The sequence below is a fragment of the Parambassis ranga genome, chromosome 19 (assembly GCF_900634625.1).
Source record: "Parambassis ranga chromosome 19, fParRan2.1, whole genome shotgun sequence".
NCBI lineage: Eukaryota > Metazoa > Chordata > Actinopteri > Ambassidae > Parambassis > Parambassis ranga.
Window position 1 is genome coordinate 7,226,582 of NC_041039.1, and position 26,058 is coordinate 7,252,639.

The 26,058-nt window shown below is 41.5% G+C and overlaps 1 protein-coding gene across 2 annotated transcripts in view; it reads right to left on the minus strand.

The window, feature by feature from the left end:
• Positions 1–1,387: 1,387 nt before the first annotated feature.
• The window catches only part of dock1 (dedicator of cytokinesis 1), a 138,710-nt gene continuing 114,039 nt past the window's right edge, over positions 1,388–26,058 (minus strand). For both annotated transcript variants that reach the window (XM_028429969.1, XM_028429968.1), the window contains exons 38-52: positions 24,816–24,935; positions 23,659–23,748; positions 23,368–23,472; positions 19,942–20,083; positions 19,502–19,583; positions 17,615–17,699; positions 16,247–16,333; positions 14,220–14,396; positions 13,781–13,864; positions 8,595–8,732; positions 7,150–7,292; positions 6,691–6,889; positions 5,427–5,616; positions 5,129–5,280; positions 1,388–2,248 (exon numbers count right to left, since the gene is read on the minus strand). In XM_028429969.1, coding sequence (XP_028285770.1) covers positions 2,153–2,248; positions 5,129–5,280; positions 5,427–5,616; positions 6,691–6,889; positions 7,150–7,292; positions 8,595–8,732; positions 13,781–13,864; positions 14,220–14,396; positions 16,247–16,333; positions 17,615–17,699; positions 19,502–19,583; positions 19,942–20,083; positions 23,368–23,472; positions 23,659–23,748; positions 24,816–24,935 — 1,890 coding nt within the window. In that variant the 3' untranslated portion in view covers positions 1,388–2,152. The remainder of the gene's footprint in view (positions 2,249–5,128; positions 5,281–5,426; positions 5,617–6,690; positions 6,890–7,149; positions 7,293–8,594; positions 8,733–13,780; positions 13,865–14,219; positions 14,397–16,246; positions 16,334–17,614; positions 17,700–19,501; positions 19,584–19,941; positions 20,084–23,367; positions 23,473–23,658; positions 23,749–24,815; positions 24,936–26,058) is intronic.

The window sequence follows — 26,058 nt, forward strand, 5'->3', positions numbered from 1 at the left end:
ACCAGCTAAATAAACACAGGAAATGAAACGGTGGATGTCATGGATAACCGACACTAGCATTATTGCTACTTGATGCTAGCCACACACATGATGTCAAACAACAGCTAAGGCAACACAGAACATCCCGATCCAGCAGCCACAACTTCTAAAAGTATCTAAACTATAAATTCTTACTTTTGCTGCTTTGTATTCTGAAATTGTATTCCATCCCAAAACTCCTGTATAATCCATTGTCTGTGCATCAGTGTATAATAAGTTGTAAAGTATAAATTGCACAGGTGTGTCAAATATACAAATTAGGGAAGCAGGGTAAACTATGCAACAACATCCGGGTACGAGAAGTCAGATCAACCCGGAAATGTCCAAATCTGCAGTTCCCCTGGCGGCCACTGGTCCCTGCCTTCAAAGGTGAGTTAATGGTTTAAGGTTAAAACATTACAGCTAAAATAAACATGTTTGCTATTAATAAGTTCCCCTTTTATGACAACTGTATGAGGAGTCATTTTTATATAGCTCATTCTTAAAATGATGCATGGGCGATATCATGGACATTTTAGCTATCTTTATTTATAGCTTGTGGGATTAAACATCTTCCTCCAGAATGTTTTCAAGTGTACATTTTGGTCACAGAAATAATTTCATGTCTACCATCTTTATTTATTTTGAGCTGGTAACATATTTGTATACCTTATCCTACTTATTCACTTATGCGGTAATTTCAAAATCTACAAAATGCTTTGCTGAATAAAAACAAAAACTCTTTAAATGGACCCTGAAATAACTCAAGTCTTAAAATTGGGAATTGTTAAGATTTTTATTAAATTATCATATAATAATTAAAATAAAAAATAAAATATCATTGACAAGAATGGGACCAAGATGAATGGACAACCTGAAAACAAATAAAAATGGTATTGGAACATCTCTATGCTACAGCCATGTGGGCAGTTTAAATGGAGACTTTTTCGTTACAGCAACCTCTCTACAAGCAGACTGTACGACGTAGGACAAAGCTGCTACATGTGGTTTGTTGGCTCATCGATGCTGTTCCACTATTCTTCAAATATGGGTCACATTCCAGATTTGGCTTTGAAAAGAGAAACAATTGCCTGGTTGAGCAATTGTAAATGAGATTGCATTAGCACATATAGAAGTAATCCCATGTCCTGATCGCACACACACAAACACAAACACTACTAAGTGTTGGTAATGAAGCAGCTGTTGTGACGGCTGTCAATCAGGCGGCACCAGAAAGCTTTGTTACTCAGCTGAAATGATGAAATATACAGATTGTCAATTTGTTCTGGAATCTCTGAAATGAGCAAACACTCAAATCTATTTTCAGCATCTCTGGCTGTAGAAGCAGAAATAATGAGGAAGACATTTATATTTTTTTTTAAAAATACATACATTTTGAAAGTTTATTCAGAAGCCATGTCAGTAGTGAATTGGGAACAGTTGATATTATTGAAATCCAAGGTTACAGCAATCTAGGACAAGATCTGAACAATGATAATGCGATAGGAGTTAGTTGTATGTGCACTCCAAAATTTAAAATCCATGATAGGTTCTCAACTCAGTGGAATCCCTGTCAGTTCCAAACCTACAAACCCCTTCTTTGTTTCATATAAATGCCACTTAAACTAATGGTACGTTAATACAAAAAAAAATCACATACAAAAAAACCTGAAATAAAATAAAATCATATATACAAACTTCTGTACATAGTGGGAATATGAATAAAAAGAGACAGGAGTTATGCTTTAAGAAGCTGTGTGCTCTTTACTTGAGCGTGGGTCAGTTTTGAAAGCCGTTGGTCCAAGCTTATCTGTCTGAGCACAATCTCATGTCATTATAAAATCTTGAAGTGGCATGTGTCGGCAAGAGACAGCATGTACAAATTCAGTGACTACTCATCTGTGCAACATGCTCCCTGCTGCAGACTGCATCGTTGTCAAGCTAAAGAATAAAAGACCAAAAAATAGATGATGACAGGAGGGGGCGGGCTGCAGTGAGGTATTCATCTTGTCAAGCTGGGACAGGGAGCGAGGAATGTATGGGTAAAAAAAAAAGAAAAAGAAAAACACTTTTCTTTGGAGAAGGGGAATGGTAACTGTTGATGTTGTTTTTGTTGTGTTGTCAGCGTCTTTGTCTACTGTACAATTCCTGAATCGATGGAGGCCTGCTTCCTGGTGGTCTTGGGAGGAGGTGGAGGAGGGGTCTTGCTGGGCAGAGGAGGAGGAACGTGCTGCAAACAGACAACACAGCAACTCTGAAATTCTGGGAACAGCTCACACAATATTTATCAACTTCACTTTATCCTGCCGTCCTGAATGCAAACAACACTAAAACCTCCAACCCAGTTAACATAAAAAAGGCAATCAGAACAACAAAAATCCAATGATCTGCAAGTTTAAGCCCTGTGGTTAATTATGAGCAGAACAAAGACATTATTTAGAAATATGTAAATAATAAATAAAATACATATATATCATATATCTATATGATACATATATCATTTAAAATGTGGTGCTGACAGCCCATTTGAACAGGGTGAGAAAAGTCTAGAACTGTTGTGCTATGTTTAACTGTCATTACAAAAAGCACACACGGTCCATTAAATGTCGACATTCTACCACATGCACACAAAGATGCAGAAATACTGCCGAATAAAATAAACCCTGATCATGTGGGTTAACATGATACCAAAAATATCCGTATTTGAAATCTTATTTGGATGTTGCATCCTCCTCTAAAGTGGAGAGGGGCCATCTAGCTTGTTGTCAGCACACAGTTCAAAAAGCGCGCCCATTACTGGTAATTAAGGGTGGAATGGTCCCCTAATCCATGGTTCGGTTTGTATCACGGTTCTGAGGTTTCGGTTCCTTGTTCTTTTATTAACCAAACTAAACAGCTCATATGTTATTTATCTTATTTGCACGGTAACATGTCATTTCTGTCTGCGCAGAGGCCCGATGTGCGTACACACACAAACACACACACAGACACACACCGTCGGACAGAGAACCTGTGTTGTTTGTCCACCATTGCTCATTACATGCTAGTAGGATAGACTGAACTCTATGATTACGCTAGGTTAAGCTAACATTACTGATGTCTGTGTTTTTATTTTATTTTTGCCAATGAAATATGCTATTTACGTCCCGCTCTGTAAGCCATGACAGGACCTTCGGCAGCTTTGAGCACGATTGGACGCAGAGTGGTATGGCAAGCCATTCATATCACATTTCCGCCATACTTTAAACGGCGTTTTTTTACGTCGTACGCCGCAGAAAACACCATTTTCACGTCGTACGCCATATGGCGTTTTCCAAATGGCCACTCATACCGCTGTACGGCGTTTTCTAATATTCTAATGATCTCCGCCCCATAACTTGCTCAGCCACTGCAGTTTACTCTTTATCGGCCTATCAGCAGAGAAGAAGGTCAGACCACACTAATTCATCACCGATCTCCTGTGCCAAAAAGGATTGCTTCGGTCTGGATCATAGAAGACTGTATAAACCTGGATAATGCACAGCCATCATGTTTCATGAAAGAAATAAACTGAATTTTGTTTACAATAGCATTTGTTCACCTTTCTTCTTACTTCTCTTCTTCTTCTTGTCTTACACACTTAAATCACAGAGAAAAGAATGTACGTTTACTGACTTTTTAAATCAGATTGGATTGATTTCCATGTTATTTGACACACTATCCTGAAGGACACACACTACGTTTTGCAAGGTATGGGGCGGAGATCATTAGAATATTAGAAAACGCCATACGGCGTTATGAGTGGCCGTTTGGAAAACGCTGTACGGCGTACGACGTTAAACTGTGAAAACGCCATACGGCGTATGACGTGAAAAACACCGTTTAAAGTACTGGCGAACGCCGTTTAAAGTATGGCGGAAATGTGATATGAATGGCTTGCCATAGAGTGGTGTGGGTCTCTGCTGAGTGACCGGCTGTGAATGCGTTGATGCGGGGGAGGAGCTCACGGCCGCTGCTTGTCGAGGACAGTAGCCTGACTGCAGAATGATTTCAGTCTCCAAAAGTCACCAGAGAGAGTCATTAGTAGCTTTTGATAAAAAAGTTTTGAAAAGCCGCCAAATGTAGTGAGAGAGACGCCAAGTTGCCAACACTCGTCTCCATGCTGTGGTAAAAAAAGCCTCCCTGTATTACTTGATGCGCATGTCCAGAACCGAACAGAACACACGCCCCGAACCGAAACACGTGTACCGAACCGTTCCACCCCTACTGGTAATCAGGTTTAAGATTTCCAGAAGGCAACAGCATGACTAACTACTACTAAATACTACTAAGTCTGACCTGCCTGCACAGAATAACAGGTTACAGCGAGTAGCTAGAGATCTCCCGGTGCTGTGAGATAAGCAGCTGATAACAGTTTTTATTGAACCCAGACAGGCAACGCCTCAGCTGTGTTTCTCTCCAGCTGCGTGCCCTTCCTGAAGCACCTGAATTCACAGCAGAGAGAACTGACAAGGAGTAATGCTCATCAGTGACCTCACCTCTGCCTCTATCCAAGACTGTAAATGAAGAATGGCTCAGTCAGCTTTTGAACATCTGCTCTCACTACATTACTGTCAGTCTGCTGCCACACTGCGTGCCCGTGCTCTGTTTTACTAACCTGTCCACGGGCCGTGACAGTGGATAAATAAGATTAGTTAACAGAGAGGCAAGGTGAGAGGATGGCTAGAGTAGAAGTCGGCAGGCACAGAGAGACGAGCAGCTGATTAACAGCAGGAGAGCTTCTGATGGATGTGAGAGGTAAACTAATCATCCAATCAATCACGTCTGAGCACCAGAGCCAGCTGGGGGGATGAGTATAAATAACAGCAGGGTGGACAGGTGGGTAGGGGCCTAACTGACTGATGCCTACACTATCCTGTGACACACATTATGAAAATGATGGACAAATGCAGCACAAGTCCAAATGTGAGTGTAAAACATGCTTGAACACACATAAGAATACATTAGTACAGGAGTAGTGGATAGTGGAGGAGGCTGACCCAAATGTCAAGTGTGTGTAGCGGTCGCTTGTTTCATTACAAGTGCCATGCATCATTAAGGAGCTCCTCTCAGTCCTAATTAAAACACCTACTCTTTGATGTGGCGGGGGCGGCGGGGGCGTCGAGGGACTCGTCAAGTCTTGATTATCTAGCAGGTTGCCGTAATCAGCTGTGCTGCCTTTTATAGGCAGAGGAGGAGGGGTTTCACCCTTGTCAGAGCAGCCCATCCCGTTCAGCTCCAGACCTGTGAAAGAGGGCGCTCATGAGGTCACATTCATCATCAAGCTACATCAGTAACAGCAGTGCAGGGACCTGGAATAGATGCTGCTAAATACGTAACCAAGCTGAAGCCCACATGCAGTGAAGACACTACAGTAAAGCTGCACTTACTGGAAACAGTGTGCAGACTGAAGGAGAGTTTGCTCCTCGGTGTGATGGGTGGTGGTCCCAGTGAGGAGGAGGAGGAGTTGGAGGAAGAAGAAGGAGGAGGAGGTGGTCCAGGAGACACAGAGAGACGACGGTCTACACCCATCTGGCTGAGAACTTGACTCCTTGGTCTCTGAGGCCGCAGAGGGCTGATCTGTGTAATCAAGCAAAGAGAAAATAGAGTTCTCCCCAATGTGCAACAGCTAAAATTATACGTCAATAAAACAGAGGTGAGAACAAACAGCAAATGAGCTGAGAGTCATAACAGAAGATCAATAAAAGATCATTTAAAGGAGAAAATTAGTTTCACGCCTCCTCTGGGATGGTTGTGTATGCACACAAGCATATTAAGTAGACTATTTGTATTCCTAGAGGACAAACCATTTGGATAAATGTGCTTGTTGCGTTGCAGCCTCTTATTTGTCGTCACAAATAATAGTTTGCATGCAAGACGGCGTATTCCCCACTTTATTATGACTGGAATTTGAATATGAAAAGATATCTCCTCAGGGCTATTCTACTCTGTAGGCTACATTAACAAACATCTTTGTAATTGGCCAGACAGTCGGCCACAAGGGAGACACTGAAAATAACAACATGCTTCATTCAGGAGTGTGATTTTTTTTTTTTGCCAGATTTCGATTTTGTGTTTCATATTATACATATATATATACATATATTTAAATACATCTACTTTGTCCTACACCTGAGATCTTAAGCTGCTCTACCCCCTTGACCCTTAAGGCATGAGGCTACCCTCATGAGCCAGATGACTCCACCACCGCCAGGGGCCTCCTTTGAATGGATTCCATTCTTGCCCTTATCTTAATGCCATAAGCCAGGGAGCATTCCCACTAGGCATGCAGAACACAGTGATACCTCTCAGCTGTAATGGACACAGTAGTGGTGAAGAGGAACTTGAGCACAACGGAGAGATGATGAAGATTAAGATATTTAAAGTGAAATGTGAGGGGAAGGTTGGAGATTAATGAAGCAGGAAAAACATTTAAAGAGAGCGGAAAATAAAACAAAAAGATCACACTACAGATGGTTTCTCAGAGACCTCATGACAGGAAAGAAAAACAAGACAAACTTCAGAATAACATTACAAATCTCAGCAGGTGTTTCATCTGATCTGCAGCACACTAATTCTCAAATATACATACGAGAACAAAAAGGAAAGGCAGGGACTATAGAACAAAGAAGGATATCAAAACAAAAGGCGCACCGTCTCAGAGAGTATGACAGCTTCTGCCGGCTGCAGAGTGATCTCTGTTGTCTTCATCTCTTTGTCGAAGATCTCCTGGTGCTTACTGTTCCTCTTCTCCTTCTTCTTCTCTTTGCGCTCTCTCTCCGGTTCGTCCCGGTCCAGTTTGTCCTGAGATTTGGTGTGCAGCTTCTTTGGCAGAAGTGGCTCCAGGGCAAAACTAAATAAAAGATTTCCATCAATAACTTCATGAGCATTAACTTTTAACAGTATATTAAATCATGCTAAAAACGTGGAATTATTCCTTCATCAGTGGAAAACAACATGTAAAAACTACACTAAATGGGATGATGCTGATGTATCCTGAATATGATGGCACACAGCCTTCAGAGACAACAGTTTTTACAGTGTTAATGACCACAACTCAGACAAGGACAGTGAATGTGGTATTGCCCCAAAGAACTGTGAAGCAGGTGTTACCCATCTGAGCCAGGCCTGGAAGGGGAGTTGTCAGAGGAGATGGAGGTGACTGAAGCTACTGACAGAGGCCTCTGGGAGGAGGGCATGGTGAAGGACCGCACCATGGAGTGTGGTCGAGGCCCCCGCCTTTCATCTGCTGCCGGCTGGCACCGCAGAGGAGGAGAAAAACAAAAACATTCCTGTTCATCTTTGTGCATTGTTGAAGAAGGCAGTTCTTGACGTGGTCACAAAAGTACTCTAGCTGCTGTTAAAACCACTCACAAACACATATCTGTACAGATGGAAACACTAATTGTGATGGTCATTTGCCATGTGCTGTATAGTCTTTAAATGCAGCACCGCTGAACATAAAACGTTGCGGAAAAATACATTTTTTAATGCGATTAATCTCTGCTGGAACCTTCTGGAAGAAAAGTCCTGTAACAGTAGCCCTAACAACCCTTTAAAGGAGTCTTTTTGAGCGAAGAAAAAAGGGGCCATCACACACCTGATAGGATAACCTTATTATCGCACCCTGGAAAGTGCTGGCTTTTCTCTCGTTTGAAAGGTCACCACCCTCTCCCTTTAAATTGAATGAGTGCCCCTTTACCTTAGGCGAGATTGAAGGGAAAAGCTTGGCCAAGCAACAATTAAACCTGTGAAGGAGGACAGAGGTGGGACGTAGTCCTGGGCAGCAACTCGCTGCACACAAGCTGACTTCAGCTAAAAATAACGGTGATGTACTGTCTAAGAGCAGAGGAACCTCGAAAGGGTGAAATTGTCTTAACTTGTAGTCATCACATGATGTTATATGCAATTTCCCCATTGTGGGACTAATAAAGGTTTCTTAATCTTAACTGTAATGTTATTTATGTTGCTTGCTTTATTCAGGCTCAAACACTAGATTAAAACTGTTTGCTAGCACTTCTATTTCATACAGTAATACAGAACACAATGTTCTGTGATAGAGCTCACTTTAGTAGTTCAATGTCAAAAAATGAAAAACCCATTCATTGAGTGTATCTATATTCATCTATATTACAGGAGAGCTGTGTGTGTTCTGCTACATTTACAGTAAATGCAGACAGTGTAAACAATGGTGCTGCAGTATGATGTAAGTTTTTCTTAACCCCCCCTATTCTGCAATATGTTGGGAAAAATATATATATGCATGCCAAGGGCCAATAGATATATAATACCAGTTTTCAGATGCAGCAAAGCGTGGCTAATTTTTCTTAAAAACAGAATCCTTCTTAGAAACTATATCTGTAAAAATTCTCAATAACACATTAGAATGTTGTAAAATGTCTTAGAGGAAGCAGATTATCCATCGCTGCTAAATCTTCAGCCAAACACCAGAAAAAAAGAATAATAAAAAAAGCACTGCAGCTGCCATTAGTGCCTGTTAAAACTATGCTGCAAAGTACTTTTCATGCTTTAAAATGTGCAGAAAAAAAAGCTCTTACCAGGGTCTTTACCCCGTACTGTTTCTCCACCTTCTCTCGCAGCTGCTTGAAGCAGGCTTCCATGCGGTCATGGAAAGGCCTAAGTGCCTCCGTGACCTTCTCTCCGTGGATGCGAACACCTTCGGCAAGATGTGGGATCTGGAGGGACAAAAAAATAAGTAAATAAATAAAAGAGCAGCCTGAGAAACCTTCATCAAACAGAGCTGGAGAGATGACAGGTGGGCTACGTGATGTTTAAGTGTGTGCACATGACCCTTGGCCGTACTTATTCTCCACAATTAGTGTGAGCGTGTGTGTGTGTGTGTTAGTGTGTGTGTGTGTGTGTGCAGAGGAACATCACTGCAGTCTTATTCAGGTGGAATAGAAGGCTGTTGCCATGACACTCCCTCCTCCCACCTCCAACATCAACACATCACAGCATATGTATATAAACCACAGCAAAGAAGAAGCATAGACCAACGACATGCAAAGGCATGATACATGTGGTAGATGTTTTCTTCACCTCTGACGCAAATAACTGACGCACACTGCTGCTTCTTACACTGTAGGAAGACTGCTGAATAACAAACACACAACAGCTCAGGTAGAAGGGGAGAGGGAGGGAGGGAGGGAGGGAGGGAGGGAGAGAGAGAGAGAGAGAGAGAGAGAAACTGCTGAAAACTAGTAATTAGGAAACCCCAGTGCTAGAGTCAGTGTCAGCAAGCTCTGCTGACTAAATCCAGCATGAGGAAGAAGCGCCATCCCCTTGGGGAGCCAGTCATATGAGTGAGTTTCTTTTCCTCTGCTGGTTGATATCACAGTTTTTTTTGTTTGTTCGTTTTTTTTTGTTTTTTTTTGAGGGGGTATTTCTGTGCTACATGCCATCTTAGGCAGTGGTAAGGCAGTGAAAAATTGCACAATAACTGGCTAGAAACAAGCAAAGATGTAACAGTCAGCAGCAGTAATAGCAGACCTCTTCTCTCCCATAGCAACTGTAAAAATATTCGCTGACCGTCTCACTGCCATAAGTGAGAAATACTGTTAAAAGGTTCAAGGAAAGCAGCTTGTGTTTGTATGCTTATGAATAAGTAAAAACAAAAACATGTGAAAGGGAACTTAACTCAAAATGGTTTTATGAACTGATACAAGGAGACGCTGAACTGCACAACAGATAGTGGCTTTAACAAAAAAACACATCTAAGCTCTGAATAAATGGAAGAAACAATCTGCTCCAAGTACAAAGAAGTGTGTGAAGTACCTGTCAGGTGGGCCAGTAAAGACAATATTCCCTAGAGTCGGCTCGCCTTTCTTCCTTTCTCTGAGGGCAAACTGCCCCTCCACAGCAGGAACTGACTTCACTCAGCTGGCACACAACATCAGTTTCATGATGCAATCTTTTGTAATCACCTCAAATGTTGCATGTTTTATGTACGCATGTTTGGACAAAAGAGGGGCCTATTAACATGAAGGGAAAATTGTCCTAAACAGCATCCGGTGATGGAAGAAGCTGTGGGCAGATCACAGGGAGTGAAAATCCAGGATATTTCACTCGCACATTTCTGTGCTGCACAAAACCGAACCACAGAAAGATAAATGAGGAGGCTGCAGACGCCCTGCAAGGATTTCCCCTGATATTGAGCACCCTCATCATCACTGCTGGGACCTCTTGGAGGAAAGAGGAGGCTGAGCTAGTAGTGTGGATGGGAGGGAGCGTGAGGCAGGAGAAGAGGGGGAGAAAAAGGTTAGAAATAAGAGAAAAAAAGAGAAGGAGGGAGAGTTAGAAGGACGAAGTGTTGTGAGCTGAAAAAAAAAACAGTGAGAGTGAAAGCTGAGGCAAGATTCACATCTCCCAGGATACCCACATCTTTTTATAGACCTTAGGATGATTGAGTGCGACTGAGTGGCGGCATGGCAACAGAATTCTGCTTGGAGGCTGTGCTGCGATAAGCTCATTGTGGAAGACACTTGGGCTCAAGGTTGCCAACACACACACGCACACATACACGTGTTCACCAGTTTGATTAACTGTAATAAACTTAGAGATGTCAGTTTTAGGATTTGGGATATCAGTACCATTTTATGAGATGGAGCTGAATGTCACATAATTATACACTTGAGACCTGGAGCTTGCTGAATAGTAGCTAATGTACAAATGCTGCCAATGAACACCAAGAAAAAGGAAAATATAGCAACAGTGAGGCACAGATGCTCAGTTGTGGCAATCAAGTAGCCCAATAAGAAAAGTCATGAACACATCATTAAACTGATAATGCACCCTCTAGTGGACACTAACATACTGGCAGAGTTAGGTTTCTTTTTGTGCCCCCTTGTGGCCACAAATAATTATTACTCCTTTATACGTGCAGAAAATAACCAGGATATAATGAACTTGTCAAAGTTTGGTGTTATAGAACAAAAAATACCTAAATAATAGCCCAAATGGTCTTTTGAAATATCATAATTACTCAAAATTGCCAGTTTTAGTTTGAATTCCATTATGCATGACTGCACATTTCCCCATGTATATGCAAATTCTCCCATCACACTTCTTCACTTTTTAACTACTGAACATTCATCTTCCTCGCTTTGTTGGGCCGCTGTGGTTACAAATGAAGCCACAGCCCCATTTATAAACAGGCAAATGCCAGTATTATCAGCTGACAAGTATGAAAGAAATGGCAGCACTGTTTAATGTGTCTCTCTCACTGCCCAGTGTTCTTAACTGAACCTCTGTCACTCCATGCCTCTCTGATACACACTGAAAAGACTTCTGAGACACACCCTGGGGTGCTGAAAAAGCCACTGTGGCGCCTGGCATTAAGGTTATGATAACCTTTCGTGAAGGTCGCAAAGGTCTGGGAGATGTACACAGCCATTGGTGAGTCAGACACACTAATAAGCAGACTACTATATGTGACATGAAGGAACTAAAAGCCTTTGTCAGAAAACGCCATTAAGGAAACAGAGGAAGATTCTTTTTATTTAGTTGTGAATAGGCAGCCGAAGCGCTCATGAAAATGCCCCTTAGGTCTGTGATTTAATTCATTGATCGTTTACTTACCCTTAACAGCTTTTAATAGAGCGAATCACGCGGCAGCAAGGAGCTTTACGTTCTAATTTAGGCATCTGTCCAACATGATTGCTAATTATAAACAGAAACATCAGTGAAAACACCTACTTTGTGTTTGCCAGGGAGCTTTTTACAATACCTAATTTCCTGATTTCCAGTTACTCATTTCCTCTCTAATTGCTAGACGAGGACAATGGGTATTTCTGTGTAACACTGCACACTGGCTCATTTCTCCCAGTTTAGTTTGCTCATTGGAGCAGGCTCGCCTTCATTTGTCTCATTTAGACAGATTCAAAGCGTGAGACAAACAAGCACACAGTCTCTGGCACAGAGACAGCTGATACCATTTCAAATCTGCCTCAGTCATCTCTTTAAAAGTTTGTTGTGGATGTGTGCTGGCACAGGCTCAGTAAACACTGAGATGTTGGCACATGACATGTGCGTTATGATCTCACTAAGCATTTTTTTTTAACATACACACTATCTAATCGCTGACACAGACAGAACAGCACATTTATCTCATACTGGTAGGACTGGGGTGCCCAACAGAGATGCTGCTAATTATTCCTGTGGATTGTGGGCGGCATATCATTTCATTATTTCTTTTTAGGGCGTGCAGACTCATGTCATATAGTGGGTACCGATACTGGGTACCAACAGAAAGCTATGAAACTAGTTGTACTGACTTTACTCTTCACTCCAAAAATAACTGATGCATCTTAAAGGTAAAATCGAGTTGCAAACTTTCACCCTGTCACATTTAAAACGCATTTGTGATACTCACAACTTTCCAGGAGTGGAGAAGCAGCGACACATTTATTTTTAGGCTAGCCTCACCTGCTTTGTCAACTTCTACTTCAGTCAGTGATTTCCCTTTAAAAGTCAACAGGGAAGACTAGACAAATATTGAGAACAGTAATTAAAAATAAAGAGCACAAGCTTAAAGCCTTCAGTGTCAAAAGCAGGGCGGCAATATAAGACTTTCTGTATGAATCACAGTGCCACTGAAAACAAAAGGTTTTACAAACACAATGGAGCCTAACTTTACAGATTTGGTGGAGTTCCACCAGAAATATTTAGCACAAAGGTGACCTATTTAACAACAACCCGAGAAGGAGAAACTGAAAATTCAATTATCCATCTCTTTCCTTGCAGCTGGAGGTAGAAAACAGTCAGAGAAAGTATTTTGTATCTGTGCTCAGTTCCTGGGTGAACCAGAAGGCAGGAAACCACAACTTTCCAAGTATTAAAGTGACCCACAGTTCAGCGCTAAGAAGTTAAATGAAAGCAATAAAAGAATGAAGCGAAATACAAAAGTTGCAGTGTCCTGAAATCCCAATGGGAGAAAGGAAAGTTTTTGTTCCTATAAACACAGCCAGGAGTTTATTAATGAAAGATGAGCCACAAACTTAGGAGCTAAAGATCTGTGGAGCATCATGTTGTATTCCAACAATATGTGTATATGTCTGCTGTGTGTGCACTTCATTTGGGGCTCTGTGAAAAATCTTCAACACTGCTGCAGTGGAACATCCTCATAACGTGAGGGTGTTTGCTTCAGCACTCTCTGTTTGCTTTTTAACACACTTTTACCCAGCTCACTTCTCTTGTTGTCACTGGACACTCCTGCCAGAGCACTTATAATTCTCCATATCATCCATATCAGCAACGTTTTTTTACACTTCAGTAAGGATATCTGCTGTCATGTGCAGACAGCATCCTTCAGCTTTTGAACTCCATGGCTGCAGGGTCATAAGGTGGTGGTGCAGGTCTGATTCCATTAATAATCTTCTAATTATTTAAACCATAGCGACTTACAGCTAAGGCCACAGCACCCGAGAGGCTAAGTGAATAACCCAAAGCAAATTTGTGCAAATTAAACCTCAATTATGCTAAAAGGCCAAGTGGATGAATGCACATATTCATGCTCCTCCATACCATCTAATCCATGCTTAGCCTTTTGGCTGCCTGTAGGCCATGTCTTCTATTTGTGGCAAGGAAAGATACACACTATGGAATATGTCATTTAAAGTAAACAGGATAGTCATGGCTCTTTTCCCTGAATGCTCACATGTACACACAGTTAAAAGCCAGTATGTTAACCTTTCTTGCAGATGACCATTTTGTGCTCATGTCTCACCTGCCAGGCAATGAGATCCTTAAGTTTCTCTATCTTCTCGAGGTCCTCTGGGTGCTCCAGGATGTACTTGTCATTGAAGAATGCCTTTGTGAAAAGAGACATTGGAATCAATGTTTTATGAATGGAGCAAAAGCTGGAGTAAGTACAGGGGAAGGCAGTGTGTGCAATGCAGAGAAGAGAAATGGGGTTGGAAAAACTAATGAGACAAGGAGGAGGAATTGGAGGGTCTGTTAAGATGAGAAAAAATTAGTTGAAACATTTGTCTTGCAGTGACATGAAGGATTGACCTGAGGGGAAGAAATTCCTGTCACTCCTCTGACTTACATGACAGGTTTACCGGACTACTATCTATAGTAGGTAGAGGTGTATGATAGGAAACTATCAAAAAGCTAAGCTAACATCAAGATTAGTAAATCCAGAACTATTTTCATGTTACTACCTTCTCGTAGTTGGTGAAACCCCCCATGACAGCTGGGTCCACGATCCCATTCAACAACATGGAGAGGGGGTTGATGGGAAGATTGGAATCACTGAGATGCCGCTGCACCATGCTGCTGATCTTCTCATTTGTCAGCTGCATCGTTTCCATGGCATTTTCTAGTGGACTAATCTCCTCCTGTGCAGCACAGTGAAGTGACAGTGTCATCAGATATTTGCAGCACTTCTTTTTACCATCAAGACCAATCAAGACAAAATATTGTGTGTTCACCTGCTAGGGAAAAGGTTATTAGAAGACAGGCTAAGCAACACTTAACTATACACATAAATCATACAGGATAGAGAAGCCATGCATCATTTTTCACTGTACATAAACCTGCAACTGTCAAATAAAGATGGATAGTGTGTTGGTGTGGGCGAATTCCAATTCCTATGCCAACAAAGTATGATTGGCAATCCTGAGAAGAGATGAAAAAAACACGTGGAAATCATTAATTTCACCACTGTGTGAAAGAATTATTCAGCTACTCCACATGGTAGCAATTTTATTATTTGGATGGGGGGATATCACCACCTTGTTGTAAGAGTTTAGGAGAAACATGGGTGGATTGCAGAGTAAATGTCAGATTTACACCCTGGCCAAAAAAGTAACAATGTTGTGCCAGGGAGACAAATCTCCAATCTGCGCCGGTATGCATCGGGCCAGCTTGATAAAAAGAATTGTCAGATGGAAGGATTAGGCTTGGTGAATCTCAGCCCAGTCATTAAGCTTTAAATAGAGAGTCTGACCTCAGGGACCCAGCCTCTCCCTGGCTCATCTGGAGGGCAAGCTGCTCCTGACAGTATGTTCCAACCCAGCCTGAAGGAAGAGGTGTCTGCTCGGAATGAATTAGTGCAACGATGGAGAGTAACACTCTACTACATGGACTCAGGAGTTGGGGGGGAAAGAGTGGGTGGGTGTCAAGTATTTGTGTTGAAATGATTGTGCTAAAGACGTAGCAAACAGAAGGACCAGTGTGAGGAGCTACATTAAATGTTCAAACTGCCTAGTGTGTGGGTGCATTGTTATGCTGTGATGATGACTATGAATGCAAAGGGAGCAGACTGTAGTAAAAAGTCTGCATTTAAGTAGTAACTTGTTAGATTTTTAGTTAAAAAACAGTTTGAATCCGCTAGACCTGGATAGTTCCATTGCACAATACACTTTCCACAATCTTATGTCTGTAAGGTGATGATTAGCTATGGTCTATTTTTAGCCTTTATGGTCCTTTTCCTACTTTGTTTACAATTTCCCATCTATCCCATCCATCGTTTTGTTTTTTGTTTTTTACAGAATGCACCTTTAAGATAAGCCCCGAGGAGAGCCTTTTTCGCCAGCACAGACATTAGAGAGACTAATCAAAGCAACCAATAAAAAGTAATTGATAATGGAATGCTAAAGCTTGGCTAATCAGGCTAAGTAGTGCATTTGTTCGGGGACAAACTAATGCCATTGAAAAGATGCAGCGGGTGTCTTGGCCCTAAGTGAAACTGTGCCCTGTTTCTGTTATTTCACTGCACTCGTTTCTCCACACTCCCTCTGCCAACACCCTGAAATGGAGACGCAGGATCGGCATTTTAAATTGTCAAAACAACAGAGCTAAAATAATGAAATTTTAATGCCACTTCAGATGCAGAGGGGAGATGTGCCCATTCCTTGTGCAACAGTAAAGTCATTTGTTGCAGTCAGAACATCATCTTATCAAAGAGTTTCCAGTTCAGGTAATTCTACAGAGACTGAGTTCTGAACTGTCCTCTGGTTGCTTTGTACTGTGCAGCTATTTTCAGTGGAAACAGGAGGACTATGAATCAATGTGGGCCATCTGGCAGAGAGAGACAGTATGTGTCCTGTCGTTAGTGGCACGCCTGCGTCTACACAGCTGTCTATACTGCTTAAGTGGACGAATCATATCGATTGCCTTTAAGCAAGACCGCAGATCCTCATCTGATTAGGAGGCCTGCTTGGCATGGAGGGCCCTTTATACTCACTGTGGAGACAGACTTGACCTCAAACCAGCGCAGGATGCCAGGAAGTTTGTATGCTGTTGTGTACGTGGTCCGCTCAATCCACATGTTCTGTGAACACAATAGGATACATCACAATGACTTAAGAAATAAAACTTTGTGTGTGTTTTGTTGTTTTCATACTACTCACTCAATGTTAAACGTTAAATTGCAACGTTGTTTGTATATTGACATGTTTAATGGATGTGACACACACAATATGTCTAGCAATAGATATCCATCATCTCTCTGTCAGGACTGAGAGAGGAACTCTGAGATGAGTTAAATGCATCATCCGGCTCTGCTGAACTGATGCCACAGTAAACACAGAGAAGAGAGCGTGCCTGGGTTTCATTTGTTGTCCTTGACCTTGCTTCCTGGATATTAAATGTGCACAAAAATATTACACAACAAACACATTACATCAACTAAAAGTAAGGCCTTGAAAGTAATGTAGTTGTGTAAGGCTAGGTGTTAGCATCGACATCTGTTTTTCCTGTGTTTAAAAATAAAATCACCTGTATTCCTCTTCCTTGGTGTGAAACCCTCTGCCTATGCAAATGAGAACTCTGCAGTGCTATTGATTTACAGTGCAGAAAACAACTAAAAGTATGTGTGGGGCACAAACTTAAAGGAGTTATCCAGCACAGTCTAATAATAAACTATGTGGTGGTGGTGATACAGAGACGAGAGGAAACCTGATCAAAACAGCCAAAAATGAAAAGCCCCTTTCAGCTTTACTCCATTTTTGATCCATATTTGATCAGACTGGGAGATCATTATTCTGCCTATTGTAATTCACTCTGCTAAGCACCTTATCTTGCAAGAGTGCAACTTGTATATGGAGCAGAAAAACTTGATAGAGAAACATTCCTTATTGCATTAAAATGTCGCTAGTTGTATAAACCAGAGGTTGATGGTTACTAACCATTTCTTTTAACCTCATAAATGCAAACATACATGCTAATTATTGATGACTAATAATATACATGGATAAGCATTCTGTCTGTCATCCAGGTCATTTAATATCAAAGAGATTTAAAATCAAGGGATCTTGACTTATGGCAGTTTTGTGGTTTTCAGTTATGCTGTGTAATAGCAGAAAACTATGCTATGAGTCCAGTTGCCTTAGAATCTGAGTCACTAGCCTGGAGACAAAATTTGAGAGAGATGAGAATTAATCCCTATCCAAAGGGATTGTTTGCTTTTGCTAGGGGGAGCAGTGGTAAAACTCATGTGAGACAGATATAGGAAATTATATTTTGTTTTATAACAACTGCTTCAAACAGTTGTTATAAAAGTTGGCAAATGTTTTTACATTTGTGTGGTAATGCCAGGTTTTTTGGTTCTTACCGCAAACTCATTGTCAGGGTCTTTCTCTCCCTTCCTCACCGGCCTTGAATACTGGAACTTATGGACTTCATTTACTGTGTAGAAGCTGAGAGGGAGATAAAATCAGTGCCTGAGTAAATTAAAACTGTTATGGGCTGCTTTATTCAAAAGGTTGATTGCTTTGCTGCAGGTCAAACACAGGACAGGCCCTCTTTTCTAGGGTAGCTTTGAAAGGACCTATGGCATTTAACATGTTGGTTTTGACTAACTATCTGAAGTATGGCCTCATCTACATGGAAAATAAATTCATACTTGGGTCTCACACATCACTAGCAGCACTTAAAGTCAGCCTGACAAGTCAAACATGAAGATAAGCTGCCACATACAATATACAGGTGCATGGCTAGCACGAGTGAGCTTTGCCTAAGCAGGTTAATAGACTTTTTGGAGAGGTGGAATGATGCAGTGGGAACAGCTGTCTGGGCGCATATAGGGCTTCAACATAGACACATTACTCTTTTTTCCCATCTTTCTATCTGTCTCTCCTGCTGACAGAAAGAGAGACAGATTCACACTCTCCTGGGGGAATGAGCACAGAGCTATTATCCTCCAACACCAGATTGCATTTTCCGTTCCTAAATCCACACCATATGGTTCACAGAGCATGATTTGACTTTATTAGCAAATAATTACAAATAAAATATGAAGGGAATCATTCCAAAGCCAATGCCCCTTTATGTTTAAAGCGACAGCAACAAGTGTGTGCAGATGGGATTCTGCAACTTCTACACAAAGGCGATGGGCTCAGGTGTTTCTGGGACTTTTATGTTCAATCAGATGTTCCCTCCTGTACTTACTCACAACACTCTTTTTAATAAACATGATTCCCAAATCAGCTGAAAAGTGTGATGAACCTATAAAAAGCAGAGCCTCTGATCTGATAAACAGATTAATATGGAGCTTCAAATCTGCTGTGCTACACCCCAATTAAGCCTTTTACATGAAGCTAGCTGGCGGGCGAGAGATGATGGAGCAGCGTGGTCTGGCAAGGCAAGGTCAGAGTGGGGGTGTGCTCTGCCTGCTGTGACCCTTTGGCTCAAACAGCTCAGTCTCATTGCTATGCACCACTGATCTTTTCCCTGAATGAGGGAATAAATGAAAATACGGTGAAATAGGGACAGAGAGACGACCGGGAGCTGGAGAAAGAAAGCTGGCAGAAGAAGAGAGATGGAGAGTTGGTGTGGAACAGTTCTCTGTCACCTTTTAAACACGACTGTCTAATCTGGGCCATTAACAAAAGTTGTGTACATATTCCACACATATCAGACACAGTTAGCAAACAAGCCAAGAAGCAGCCAAAGGGCTCAATACAAACAGGGGAGTGTGACTGATGCTGCAGGCTTGTGATAAGATCAGTGCCCAGGTATGTTTGCCTGCAGGTTTTACAGAGTAAATGTCTTCTTTTAATTATGTCCATTGATGCGTTGGGCGGCATATCAAAGTGAATTTGCACAGCTGAGTGATGCAGCGCATGGCTGGCGTACAGATTGTGTACAAGTGGGGGATGCAGGGGCTCACGGTTTGCTTGACACAAAGGTATTAATGATGCCAGAGAAAACAATGTTGTACTTGGCACAGTGACTAATGGCAGATGGCTGGTGAAAGTTAATAACCACTAGAACAACAAGAAGGTCAACCACTGTTTGTTACACACAGACCCACATTTAATTCATGATTTAATCACCTTCACCACAGTGGCCCTCAGCACGGCACACAGAAACGCAAACTGTTTTTGAGTGAGCAGGGAAGTAAACCGGTTGTTGCCAGATTGAAACACATGCTGCGTGACTTTGAGTCACACATAGTGTGAAGAAGCGATCACGTTCAAAACAGGGGCTTCCCGCTTACCTGACAATTTGCTCAGAGACAGGCTTGTTTTGGAACTTGGCAGGCAGGTCGAGGATGGGCTTCACTGTGAAACACTGGATGTCTTAAGCAGGAACATCAAGGAAAACAAATACAATCTGTCTGAATGGATAAAATTACATAAAATCTGGTGATAATTCAGGTTGTTTTGCTTGCTGTTCGCACTTATAAATCAAACAAAAATGGCCACAAACTTATTTATATGTAAGTATTTACATGTAATATCATCTTGAGCTCTTGATAAAGTGAAACATAGCATGGATTTCTTTTTTATGTGGCCACTGTATACATTTAAAATATCTTTTCTAGGAAACATGTAGCCCTCTGTAGTGACATCATGGTGACACAAATTGTATTACTTTTTGATTTGAAGCCTACTTAGGAAATGTTCAGAACGAATGAGTGAATGTTGTTAAGGATACACTGTCCAGATGAACACTTGGTGTCCTCGCTAGGCGGTGTGGTCGTCTTCATCTTCTCCGCATTGGGAAACTGGGTGAGGAGGCGCGCTTCAAAGTCCTCTCTGCGCTCATACTCCTTCCCGCGGTAGATGAACATTTTGTTCTGAAGGACAATAAAGCAGAAAACAGTGAGACTTCATATGTACATTTCCATTCATTGAATGATGCTGGTTAAAGTGGACATGGCACAGCCTGGTTCTATGGGTGGTTAATCATCATTGACATTACACCACCAAGTAGAGCTTGATAGTCAGAACTGTATTAAGAAAAGTGTTGTCACTGTCCAAACAGTCGCACACAGCTCACGCACAGCACACATCTTAACTCTCCGATAAGAGTCGCCCCTTTCAAACACAGGTGCATCAGACAACACTTCTGCTGTTTCCCCATCGCTGCTCAGCTGTGAGATGATTTAGATACATTTCTCTAAATCATTCAGATGTGATTGAGGACAGCTAATCTTTTTCCAAACACACTGGATCCTTATTCATAGGAGGATAGCAGTTTCACATTATGCCGCTGAGCATTCAGGTCGTGCATGCAGTCATCTCAATGTCACCATTCTCATTTTCATTACCCTCAAACCTACACTGACTGGTTGTGAAAAAGAAAATCACTGTCATTTAGATAATAATTCCAGCTCAAATGGCCTTTCTTTCTTGGCAAGTGGTAAAAAGGCAATTTCATACAGTCAAGAGACAAAGCAGCAAGAGTTCATATAACTGTAATGTCTGTAATGTCATCATCTGGACATGCTTGCAGCAAGACAAAAATGTGTAACATGCAGAGAAGAGAAGGACTACATGAAGGTCACGCCGTGTGAAAAGGTATGGAGGCTTTCTTTCAATCACATAAGCTTGAACCTACACAGAGACGGATGAAAAGGTCGCCTTGTTTTATTCCAAAACGAAAATAAATTATATTGGGGGAGAGAGCTCCTAAAAATGTATGAGCCAGGATAGTTCCTTCATCTTCCTGAGTGTGCTCAGGGGTCTGTCTGAGGAACATTCTGAATGATAGAACATGACAGCTCATATCCGAGCGTCTCCGAATGCGCCGTCTTAGGATACATATTTCAAACCAACTTTTCATGCACCCCCAACTGCTCTTTAAGCTGAGCTGTCACAGGAAACTCAATACAGGGATTAAGTAAAGTTTAGGATTGATATGGGAAGAATGGAACGGTGGATAAATACAGCAACAGGATGTAAAGTGAGAGAAACAATTACAGAGGAGATCTGTCTGCGAAATGCTGGGAAGACTTTTAATGCATCTGAAAGCGACTCAGGATTCTTCATAGAGCAAACAAATATAATAGGAGTGTTCTGTCACGGTTCAAAGCTTCTTGACAAGTGACTTTTGAGGTTATTCTGTCCTTGTCTTCACTTTGTTTCTTTGGCACTTTAACAGCGTCTGAAAGTACTTAATGGAGGACACACAAAAATTCACAAATACATAAAGAAACTGGAATCAGTAGCCTTACTGCCAAACAAATTATGTGATAGAGTACATTTTACAATTAGTGTGTACCCTGGTGTCCAACTATGTTAACAACCAATAAATCATAAGCAGCTGAATTAGGCACTCTTGCATAAAATCAATTTGTAAGGGCGCTGGCTACAAAATGCCTTTATCAGAGTATGGATTTTTTTTTTCACATAAGTGATTTTCGTCAGGGGAAAATAAAAAGCATTGTTTTATTTTACTATATTTGTCTTAATTAATAATCCTAACTTGAATACTTCCCAATGTACTCACAGAGAAACAGAATTATTAAAAAGAGAGAAGAAATTCAAAAAATGTAAATAAGAACAGAATGAATATTTATTTAAATCCTGGGCTGAATCTGACAAATTTGATCTAGAAAATTATTAATGTTTTTTTATTTGATGTCACAGTCCAAAGCTAGACAGTCTGAGCCCCTCAGAGGTAAGGATGTGGAAGGGGTTAGCCACTCTAAGAAAGACATGCGTGGGAAAAAAGTTCAAAAGTAATAACACCGAGAAATGGCATTTTCTGATTTCATCATCTATGAACCAAAAGAAATATCTGTACACCAGGGGTAAGGACCCTCAGACGACTGGATTTCATATATAATGTAGCATAAGGATTGCTACAATTGACAAGGTGGCGAGTAAATTAAGTGCAGATTCCAAGTCGCAGAAAGAACCACATGAGCTGGATATTTCAGTTAAGGTTATAGAGCTGCAAAAAGAAAAAAAAGAGAACTGTTGCGTGTCCTCAAAGGCTGTTTAAAGAGCCAGTTAGATTAGGCCAGCGCAGCTTGCCCTGTCTGTAATAGAGTTTCTGCCCTGCCAGATGAAAGAGGTTAGGAGGGGCACATGGAGATCGGAAAGTGGCAAAAGACCCCAGTGAAATGGTTGTTCTTCATAATAGAATGAAAAGGGCATGATCTGGGATCGCTGTTCTTAAAGTGGACTTTCATATTATCTTATTCCGTGAGGATTTCGGGGGATGCTTAGATAAAAGAATGAATTCCTCCTCAACAGGAAAACAACACCTTCAATAAGGTGCCAAGAGAAAGTGTTAAAAAACAAAACACGCAATATATTCAAAGCAAACACATCATCCTTTGTCAGCAGTGCTGTTTTACAAACAATATTTCCTTTTTCCATTGACAAATCAGGGCACCCTTTGAAATCTGTAAGAAAAAAAGGTCTGATGTGCACCAGTGTCTAATCTCTGTTACACACGTATTTAATGTGTGATAAGCTGTGACCAGAAAGAACATTTCTAAGCTACCTGAATGTTTAACCAACAAATCAGCAGCCACTGAAAGCTATTTATAATGTCACCTTTCACTTTGTATTGGGTGCATGGCTTTGTGTGCAGGTGGTGAGGGGACACCTTGTGATGCAAGCAGCACTATCTGTGGGAAGAAAATGGTGTATAGCTGAATGGCAACAGAATAAAAGGCGAGCAAGATGGTGTTTGTTGTGGCCACTTGTCGGGGCAATACAGTTTTTAAAGCTATTCTCTGCAGACTGCAGAGTATTCACTTTCTTTTTATCATTTCTTTCACCTTTTTACACACATCCCACCTTCCCACACTGAAGAGGGAACCACACAGCACATCATTCTAAACGCACACACCAAACACACACATGGAACAGTTGCCTGTGATTCAGCATCTGCTGCCAGTAAGCGAGTGCGTAAATGATAAACCAGACCAAGTGGGTTGTTGAGCAAGTGCATCCCTCCACAACAACCAAAATCCGTGGGAGTAAGCCATGTGATGCATCGATGAGGAGATGAAAGGTGGCACGGGTAGACCTATTGATCGTGTTTTGACAAACTGCTCGCCCACACTGTGCTAACAGGCATGTGCCGGGTGCTTATGAGACTTGTGTTGATGCGAATACTCACACGAAGGAAGGAGGGGAATCCCATGCCGTAATAGCCCACAGCGAAGTAGTCTGGTTTGGGCCGGATGACCTTCACTATGTTCTCGTAGAACTGTGCCTGTTTGCGCTGTTAGGAGAAAGAAGAGTAAATCATAAGTGGTTTTGCTTCCAGACTTTTGTTGTTTTCTGATGTTATGACATATTTTCTTTCTTTCAAAGCTAACTTGTTTGTATCTAAGATAAATCAACAGGGATAATCAGTATCTGTAGCATTAAGGTGCATTTCAACATAAAAAAAAATCACATTACTTACCAAGGATGCACTAAGCTGCTCAAAGTCAAACATTTCGTTCTCATACTGTTCAGCCAGCTCCTTTCCCAGAATGATTGCCTCCTCCCACATCTATTGGACACACAGACAGAAAAGATTAATTTCTGTCCAGTTAACAACATAAATTCTCTTTTCAATATAGGCCTTTCTTAAAATAGATCAATTTTTCTATTATGTCAATATTGTTTTTGGTTTTCATTGATCTGATGCTGAAGCCATCCTCTTAATAGATGCAATGCATTTTCCCTGGAGACTGCTCCAGTACAGTAAGGTGGTGTCATAGATGGATGCAAGACACTCGAACATGTTGAAAGGCTTCTATGTGGCTTCCTGACAGACTAGATTGGATTGAGCTGATATGGGCCAGGCTGGAGGTGGACAGAGTCCAGACTGCTACTCAGATCTGCCTCCCATCAGCAAGAGTGGTGGTACGACACAATCTGGGGCTGCTTTCTGGAGGACTCCAGTGGCACTCCTAGAGTCAGTCCTCAATTGAAACTGCGCTCTCTAGAGTGCTGATGTATTCTTACAGCCACTTTAACACTTCACAATCACTCTGCTGTGTTTGTTTGTGTATGTTTATCATGGGCTCTTTCAAACTGTTGGCTCCCTGGCCACATCTAGCTGAGTGACAGTTGGCTAGAGAACTAAGTGTGGCGACAGCATCCCAAGACTGATGACACATGCAAAGCCTTGGGACATCATCTCTGAGAAGCTCTGGCTGCGGTCCTGCAGGTCCATTCCAAGCATAGCTTACAGGCTAGGAAACATTTTTCTGCTTTGCACTAAAAAATGAAGAATTCAGAAGAACAGCTGAGTAACAGGGTCTTATGAAAGTGGAAGATTTTCACTAAGGTGGCTTTCAAATATGTCACTGATTTGTATGAAGGGAGAAAAGGAGAACTGAGGAAAAGAGGAGGAAAAGAGGTAGTTATAAAAAGAACAACACAAAAGATCTACATTAACGCTTGTGTTGGCTGATGGCCAGCTTTATCTATACGAGCTTTAGCAAAGAGTGTATGAGACTTCCATTCAGCATCTTCACACCTGCCAGAGGAGGTATTTAACAGAGATGACAGCACCTAAAAATATCCCAGGATCGTGATTATAACCAGTGTGTGTGTGTGTGTGTGTCTTACCTTGCCCTTGTCGAAGTAATTAATAATCTGCTGGTAGAGCTGGTCCTTAAGTTGTCCTTGAGTATTGGCCTGGTAGCCGTCTCTTTGGGTCAGGTGGGCTGCGCAGGGCTCGTCCGACCACTATAGAGAAAAAGTTAGCGGCACAATGCAGAGCAGAAGGTGACGAGAAATCAATCACTGACTTATAGCCAATGCAAATGGGTGAGATTGATGTGTAATTATTTTTAAAGCTGCCCTAAACTTGGCAGGGAGAGAAGGAAACTCGAGACATGGGCAATAACACAGGTGTCAATATTACACTCATGCTGAGAGGGAGCATCAGAGCTGGAGTAAAGGCTGTGCCTTTCTTTAGTTAAGTATTTAGCATTAGGTTCAGCCCAAACAGTACTTCAGTAGGATGGCCCACTGGAAGCTATCCATATAAGTGGAGCAGAGAGAAGCAGCACTTATGCCTGTGTTAACACAAAAAGAGCCATGCAGCAGAACATTCTTCTTCAGCACAAAAGCTGCTTGATTTTCTAAACAATGACAGACAAGGCAAAGTGTAAAGAGTGCAGGAGTATTTTTTCCTGCTTGACACAGCATAGAGAATATAATCAGGTTTGCTGCTTGGCAGGAAGATAGACAATCTGATTGGCCTCTGTGCAGAGGAAGTGTAATCCTATGCCAACAGTGATTCATTAGCAGCCAGTTTTAATTGGGGATTCTGTGGTGTTCTGTGTAACGTGAACAGTTAAGATCTCTGACCAGGTTTTTGTGTGGTGGCTACATTTGAAGAGCAAAGCCAAAGAAATTTGCATACTCTGTGCAGGAGATGGGTGGAAAAAGTAATTTCTCGGCACATTGTTGCTGTGGCATAAAAAGGGGATTCTAGGAGGCTTTGGCTTAGGTTATTGATTCTTTTACAACTGGACTGCAGCATTTACATGGTAAAAAGGATCTTCTTTCCATCGACAAAACCAAAGTGCTGATACATCTCTGACTATACGCAAAGTGCTGTTAATCCATCAGTGTTGTTATACTGCTGCAGGTACCTAATTATTACTACAGGAGCCAGTTTTACTCTTTAAATGATGGGGATGCAGAATTATGTATCCATCCTTATTTAATCTTGTTACAGCAGCACAGAGGAGAATTTATTCAGTCTAGTGGAACAAAATCAACCAATTTCCACAATATAATAGTGAACCTCACTTTGATAATATGCTACCATCAGGAAGACACAGATGCAAGAAGATGAGCA